The sequence below is a fragment of the Barbus barbus genome (genome assembly GCF_936440315.1).
Source record: "Barbus barbus genome assembly, chromosome: 34".
Lineage (NCBI taxonomy): Eukaryota > Metazoa > Chordata > Actinopteri > Cypriniformes > Cyprinidae > Barbus > Barbus barbus.
The window spans coordinates 14,855,193-14,862,870 of record NC_136762.1 but is presented as its reverse complement, the minus strand read 5'-3'; the positions used below and the strand labels follow the sequence as shown (position 1 = coordinate 14,862,870).

The window sequence follows — 7,678 nt, the reverse complement described above, 5'->3', positions numbered from 1 at the left end:
AAACATTTCGAAACAGTCTCTTTCAATCAATATCCCACATACAGTAATGTGTAAATTTGTACTTTTGAAATGGATATATGTGCAGCCTTCTGCGTTTCAGTAGGCCTACAGTAACTGTCATCTAAACTATTGCCATAGTTTGCCTCAGGTAATACTACACACAGTTTTCTACAGTCATGGTGAAATAACAACTAAACATTTTGACCAGTGTGGCTCACACGATGACAAAAATACTTTATATTTTGGTGGCCTTGGACAAATTACCGACACGATAACTTTTGAAGCATGAATGAAATGTTTTGGGTGAGTAAATTTTGCAGACATGCAATAAAGTTCTGAAATTTCAGCAAACAGTTGTGACATTTGCACTCACAGTTTAGAGAATGTTAAGACTGTTTCGGAAAATGTGCCAAAGCAATTGAGAAAAACTGTAAATTGAGAAATAAAACATTTGGGAAGTACCACACTTATAACCGGTTTTTGTGGTATTGTTTTGAATTGACCTCATCAGTGTGCAAAACTGTTCTGTAGTGTGTGTGTGTTTGACAGTTTGTGTGTCATATCTGAGAGCAAAGTTTGGTTTTTCAGCAAGATTGTTGTTTTGAGTGGAGAGCTTCATTTTGTCCTGAATATAGGAAGTTTGGGGAATTGAGTTAGAAGTTATGGATTCATGTTTGCTGTTTTGAGAATACGAGGCATAGTTTCAAGAAATGTGTTTAAGCAATCGAGAAAGACTGTAAACTGAGCACTGTTCTTCTGAAAAATGTCACGGTTCATAGAATCACTGTCTCATCCTCGCTTGTCTGTTGTGATGTGTGGCGTGAGTGGGTGTGTCCAAGCTCGTGATCACGGGCTGATCTGTCCCAGCTGTGGCTCATTACTGGGTCTATTTAAGATCAACTCACGCTCCTCTCATTGTCAGATCCTCAGGTATTCTCTGTGTTCCTGTTTCTGCCACTCGATCTGCCTTCTTGTCTCTGCTCTGTCTTCGGAGGATTCTCTGCTGGTCTGGACTGCACATTGCGTCCCTGTGTCCAGTTCCATCCACGCTGTGCACGAGCTCCACCTTACTAGTGACTTTGTTTGTTCTCTCAATAACTGTTGTTTATCCGCAATTGAATCCTTCTCTTGATTATCATAACAAAAAATCCTCCATGTTCTGCAGATTATTCAGTTTTCCAGCATCTTTTGCATATTGGAACCCTTTCCAACAGTAACTGTATGATTTTGAGATCCATCTTTTCACATTGAGGACAATTGAGGGACTCAATCACAACTACTATTAAAAAAGGTTCAAACATTCACTGATGCTCCAGAATGAAATACGATGCATTAAGAGGGGTGAAAAAGGTAAATTGTACTTGATTTGTCTTCCGGGAAACATGCAAGTATCTTCTATTGCTTCTGAAGGGCAGTACTGCCAATGCATTGATGAAATTAACAGTTGGATGTGCCAGAACTTTCTTCAGTTAAACAAGGAGAAAACTGAAATCATTGCATTTGGAAACAAAGATGAAGTTCTCAAGGTGAATGCATATCTTGACTCTAGGGGTCAAACAACGAAAAATCAAGTCAGAAATCTTGGGGTGATTCTGGAGACAGACCTTAGTTTCAGTAGTCATGTCAAAGCAATAACTAAATCAGCATACTATCATCTCAAAAATATTGCAAGAATTAGATGTTTTGTCTCCAATCAAGACTTGGAGAAACTTGTTCATGCCTTTATCACCAGCAGGGTGGATTACTGTAATGGTCTCCTCACCGGCCTTCCCAAGAAGACCATTAGACAACTGCAGCTCATCCAGAACGCTGCTGCCAGAATTCTGACTAGAACCAGAAAATCTGAGCATATCACACCAGTCCTCAGGTCCTTACACTGGCTTCCAGTTACATTTAGGATTGATTTTAAAGTACTTTTACTCGTTTATAAGTCACTCAATGGCCTAGGACCTAAATATATTGCTGATATGCTCACTGAATATAAACCAAACAGACCACTCAGATCATTAGGATCGAGTCAGTTAGAAATACCAAGAGTTCAAACAAAACAAGGGGAGTCTGCGTTTAGCTATTATGCGGCCCGCAGCTGGAACCAGCTTCCAGAAGAGATCAGATGTGCTAAAACATTAGCCACATTTAAATCAAGACTCAAAACTCATCTGTTTAACTGTGCATTTGAATGAGCACTGTGCTATATGTCCGAACTGACTGCAATGAATTTTATGTATAATCATTTTCTTTAAATTTATTTTAAATCATTTTCTATATCATTTTAAAATTCCTTGTTTTTATTATTCTTATTTCCATGTTTTTATTGATTTTAATGTCTATTTCACTTTCTTTTATGTAAAGCACTTTGAATTACCACTGTGTATGAAATGTGCTATATAAATAAACTTGCCTTGCCTTGCCTTGCCTAAATGAAAAAAAATAAATTTTTCTACAAAATAAGACAAATTTGGACATCTTCATCCTGTTCAAAAGTTTTTTTTGAACCTAGTTGTGTTTGAGTCCCTCAATTGTCCTCGGTGTGAAAAGATGGATCTCAAAATCATACAGTTACCGCTGGAAATGGTTTAAATATGCAAAAGATGCTGGAAAACTGAAGATATATATTGCTACTATATATCTGAAAACTTTAGTGTTAAATATAATTTGATATTTGGATAAAGTGTGGTTGGAGGTGTTTGAGACACATCTCAACCACTGATCTAGCCTATATAAATGTATAGATCAGTGATCTCAACATATTTCAGATAACTTGAGCTAGTGCAAAAAACGTAAGTTCAAAGACAATATTGTAAAGATGGCTGCACGCATTTGTTGGCCCCATACGTCTTTGAAGATGACTCATTTCAGAAAAACAACCGTTATAAAACTATTATGAAATCCCAGTAATTTCTTTCTTACTTTGAAATGTAATGTATACTTCACATGTGTATGTGTAACGACAGTTACAAGTTACAACTGGTGTCATCAGCAAGACTGAGATTTGTTATGTCTCCGTATGCTTTTAACTGATACAATCGCCTCACATCAAATTTTTTTGTTGGTTGAGCTGATGCAATCAGACACCACCTGTATAGCTGGCCAATGCCAATAAACGACCTTGGTTGTGTCAGGTGCTCTGCTGGCTGTCGGTTATCATATAGGCCTATTATTTCATTGAGCACTCAATAAACCCTGGCACTGAATGTGCTTTTGTAGTCATATAACGTTTTCTCATGAAAGGTCTATCGTCTAGCTGGCAGACACTTCCCCAGGCTAAAAGCTCAACTGTGTCAACCACATATCCTGTAGCAGACATAACCACATGCCCCATACTTGCACATAAACATGCTGTTTATGTCTGCCTTTATCATGAACAAATACTAAGTGTTATATAAGCTCCTGATGTCATATGCTGATAATGCAAATATTTATTGGTTGTCCATAAATATATTTTTATTGGATTATATATAGTTCTCCTTGGCTGTAGAAATGTTTACAGATGACAGCTGACCTTTTTGATTTTTTGTAAGTACTTCAAATACTTGAAAAGTTAATGCAGCGTATTTTTATTAACAAATAGAAAAGAATGAGACAAAAGGGAAAGCTCTCAGCCACTTGCATGGCAAGGCGAGGATGAGCAGGACAAGGTAAGATGGGAAAAGGCAAGGCAGGGTGAGGCAGCCACACAAGAAACGGTCTGAGAAGCACTCAAAGCTGCACACTCACACAAAGACAAAACAATGCACATGAGCATCATCAGGATCCTGTCACCAGACCAAGAACTAGACCAACCAAAGTCACTCAGAACTGGGACTTTTCTTCTTCATTATAGGCATTTTAATGTGTTGCCATTACCAAACTACTAAAAAAAAAACTGTAAACGTTTTTCTCCTAGTTTATGACTTGTTTGTATGTCTTGTCAAGATTTTTCCTTCCTTGTATAGACTGAATACACCTGCAGTCTCATCATTATGTTTGTGTTTCAAACTGTTGGGTTGTTTTGATTAAATAATAATATCTAAAAAAAAACATACAGCTGAATAACACAACAAAACACAATGAAAACATGATTTATGAAAATTAATAAAAAGAGTTATCTGTTTTTGCAAATAAACTCTTCAAATAGTACATTAGGCTATTAATTAATCTGTTTAGTAAGATTCCTTTTTATTAAATAATGTATTTAAATTAGTGCAAAGTATGAGCATAATATTCTGTGTATAATATGAGTTAATATATGTGTATAATATAGCTGTGAATATAATATTATGAGCTATAATATTCTGTCTCTCTTCATTCAGAAGGAAGTAGCGTGTTAAAATTAAAATTCTAAAATCCCTTTCAATTTCATTTTTTTATCTCTCTCTCTCTCTCTCTCTCTCTCTCTATCTCTCTCTCTTTATCTCTCTCTCTGTCTTTCATTGCCTTCCTAGCGGAATGTCTAACAAATGAGGATCTGGAGTGATATTTTGCAACATTGTGTTGATGCCATTGTGACACAACAGACCGCATGATATGTAACTACAACCTACAAATCAGATTAAACAGAGAATTTCCATAATGTTCTACTTATGTTTGTCATAGTTTAACATAGATGAACAAAAATGAATATTCAAAACGTTTCAAAAAAAGGTTTGTGGAAAAACATGCATATTATACTTAAACAAACAAAAAATAATAATTATTTTCTGGTGTCTTCTAGATGATTTTCAAAGAGCACTTCAAATATTTAGAAGGACGTGATTAAGTTTGACTTTTATTATGAAATGAGTGTTTTCGCTTATTCGGTACTTTTATTTTGAAATATCTCCTGTGCGTAGGTTGCGCAGGAAGTTAAAGCAAGCTACCTGTTTTTGATGCCACGTTCACGTTGCTCATTACATTTCAAATTTATTGAATAACAGAAAGGTCAGTCCTTTACTGCTTTAAAACACTATGTTACTGCTTAATGACTGTAACTTACTAAATACACCTTTAATTTAACTGAACGCTAGTAGGAAACGTCAGAGGAAAGCAATTAGTAAACTATCAACAGAGATGTTGCCACACTCATGTTTACATGACAAAAACATGCCAAGTCTAATGTTTATTTTGGTATGTAATCGATTATTTTTGCATATCCAGCTCATTTGCTTAACATAAAAGCGACTCTGTCCAAAATAGATAATAACGTTAAATCCTTGGTTTCTCAGACAACAGCCTTGTGTAGATTATATACAAAGCTTTTGAAACATTAAACTGTTTTAATGTCTCAAAACTGTGGTATGTTGTTTGAAGGTTTGATATCATGTCGAAGGTGTCTATGGGTAAAGTACTGCTCCGAAATGTCATCAGACACACAGACGCCCATAACAAGGTATTTTAACTCCTAAATTTGCATTATTTCAGCATTTTTATATCAGCTGAATCAAATCAGTTTTTGTTATGATTAAACTTCTAACTTCAGATACAAGAGGAGTCTGAGATGTGGAAACTGAGGGATCTTGAGCGACAAACCAAGTCTGCTCATGTCCCAAAGCAGAGGTACAGACGGCACAGCTTTTGTTTAGTGCTCATGATATCTTTTCTCTTTAGTGACCGTGTGTGATTCTCATCTAGGGGCCGCATGCACTGTGACCGCTTCTTGGATGACTCGGAGGGGTCCATGAGAGAGCGGCTTGGAGACAGGAGAGAAGAGATGTCTGAGAGAGATGAGAGGGAAGCTCGATACTGGACACGAAAACTGTATGAGTTTGAAGCCAATGATCCTGACAGGTATGCCTGGTTGCTTTTGTTCTCATGGTGTATTCATTATTTTGTATGGTTGAAACACGCAATTATTTTTGTATGCTTGTGGCATTTCCTGTGATCACTGTTCTGTTTCCTCAGGTGGGGCCACAGTGGCTTTAAGGAGCTTTATCCAGAGGAATTTTACTCTGATGGGTAAAAAGAAGCAGTCCTGCCACCGTCTAATGAATATTCAGCATTTTTTTTTGCAGGATCTTTAAAGAGCAGTGGTATTTAACACGGCCTGTTGTGGTAATGAAGGGGTCTATTATTCTTTGATGATTACATTGACATTATTGTTAATCTTGACAGAAATTTTGTGAAATCATTTACAAAAATAAATAATAATGAATAAAAAAAGAAAAAAAAGAATACATTCTAAAAAAAAAAAAGAAAAAAAATACATCACATTTAATTCAAAGTAAAATTATAATATTGTATACTGTGTATAAATCCAAAATATTCCTGTTATAGAGTCTATATATCAATTTAATCTTAAAATAAATAATTTTATAGAGTAGGGGTCACCAATTATGGTTTAATCTTGGACTAAACTTTGTGGAAAACCTTCTTTTTTTTTCAAACAAAAAAGATGTGTTATGTAAAATTAAAATGTAATTTACAAACATGTATATTTATAATGATTATTTTTATGGCTTTGCAATGTAACCATCAGAAAAAAACATGTAAATACAAAGGGTAATGAACGTTTTTTTTTTTCTTAATTTAATTCTGTTTTCTAAATATTTAAATAATCCTAAATCATGTAATATATTTTAATTGTGAATTTATTTAATAATAAAGTAAGTAATATAGAACTTCAATTTAATTCTAGAATAATTTAATTCATAATCTCAGTATATAAAATTATTTAAAATATTCCTGCAGCATATTTTGCTTTAGTGCTATATTTATTCTTTCATTTCAGGGAAAAAGACTGCAGTAATAGTAAACACAAAAGGAAAAAACACAAGAACAAACTAGACGCTGACATAGAGAAATCTTCCAAGAAGTTGTCTAAGAAGAAGAAAAAGAAAAAGGAGAAGAAGAGAAGGAAGACTGCCGCCTCAGGCTCTGAGACCTGCAGCGATGCAGAGGACACCGTCAAGAGGAAACAGAGGAGGAAGGGAGGCAAGAGCAAGCGGAGGAAAAAGGAGCACAAAAACAAAGACAGAACTGAGGACAGCGACACAGAGGACAGCCATTCAGACACAAGGACGAGAACGCACAGGAAGAGAGACTGTCCTGAAACGGACACGCTGACCGAACCTCAAAGGAAAAAGCGGAAAAACTGGAAAGTGGCAAATGAGGAGAGATCAGAGGAGAGCTCTGATGCTTGACTTTTCAATATTACCTGTCTGCTTGACTATGCTAACTCTAGACACATTTTTTAAACTGTGCATATTGTTCATATTTTGGAGACTCTGATCATGGGTCTGGAGTCATTGACTTGATCTTTATACCTCATCAAACAGACACTTGATGGCTTTTTTCACCATGCTTGCATCCAGGACAATTTGTCTAATTTTTATGAGGTTGTATGTTTTTTGTAAACTTTTTATATATCTTTTTATTACTCGTCAGACTGAACAATTTTTATTGTCATAAAAACTCAGGTATTCTTCTAAAGTGTGAGAAACTGAATTGGATTGATTTTTTTTTTCTTTTGAAATACTTGTATACTTGGGGGGGGGGGGGGGGGGGGGGGTAACAATGGTAATTTTAGATTACCTTTCAGATGCATTTCATCATAAAACCATTTATAATCTATGAAAACATTTATTAACAATTTATGTCATACAGTGGTGTGAAAAAGTGTTGGCCCCCTTCCTGATTTTTTTTTTTTTTGCATGTTTGTCATACTTTAATGTTTCAGATCATCAAACAAATTTAAATATTAATCAAAGATAACACAAGTAAA

The 7,678-nt window shown here is 35.3% G+C and overlaps 1 protein-coding gene across 2 annotated transcripts; it reads left to right on the top strand.

Moving 5' to 3' along the window:
- Positions 1–4,803: 4,803 nt before the first annotated feature.
- On the top strand, positions 4,804–7,398 carry LOC306854186 (uncharacterized protein). Of its 2 annotated transcripts, none has more exons than XM_079392008.1 (6): positions 4,804–4,899; positions 5,269–5,347; positions 5,438–5,514; positions 5,590–5,745; positions 5,860–5,913; positions 6,686–7,398. In XM_079392008.1, exons 2-6 carry the CDS (start codon positions 5,279–5,281, stop codon positions 7,095–7,097), a joined length of 768 nt encoding a protein of 255 aa, XP_079248134.1. In that variant the 5' UTR covers positions 4,804–4,899; positions 5,269–5,278; the 3' UTR covers positions 7,098–7,398. The 2 variants fall into 2 exon arrangements, with proteins under 2 accessions (XP_079248134.1, XP_079248135.1); XM_079392009.1 differs by having other exon boundaries at positions 4,810–5,085; positions 6,686–7,391.
- Positions 7,399–7,678: the final 280 nt, after the last annotated feature.

What these genes read in the sequence shown, in the direction of transcription:
- LOC306854186 (XM_079392008.1), top strand. Translation starts at nt 5,279, where the DNA reads ATGTCGAAGGTGTCTATGGGTAAAGTACTGCTCCGAAATGTCATCAGA. An exon ending in GAAGCCAATGATCCTGACAG is followed by an intron (nt 5,746 to 5,859) that starts GTATGCCTGGTT and finishes CTGTTTCCTCAG; the next exon opens with GTGGGGCCACAGTGGCTTTA. An exon ending in GAGGAATTTTACTCTGATGG is followed by an intron (nt 5,914 to 6,685) that starts GTAAAAAGAAGC and finishes CTTTCATTTCAG; the next exon opens with GGAAAAAGACTGCAGTAATA.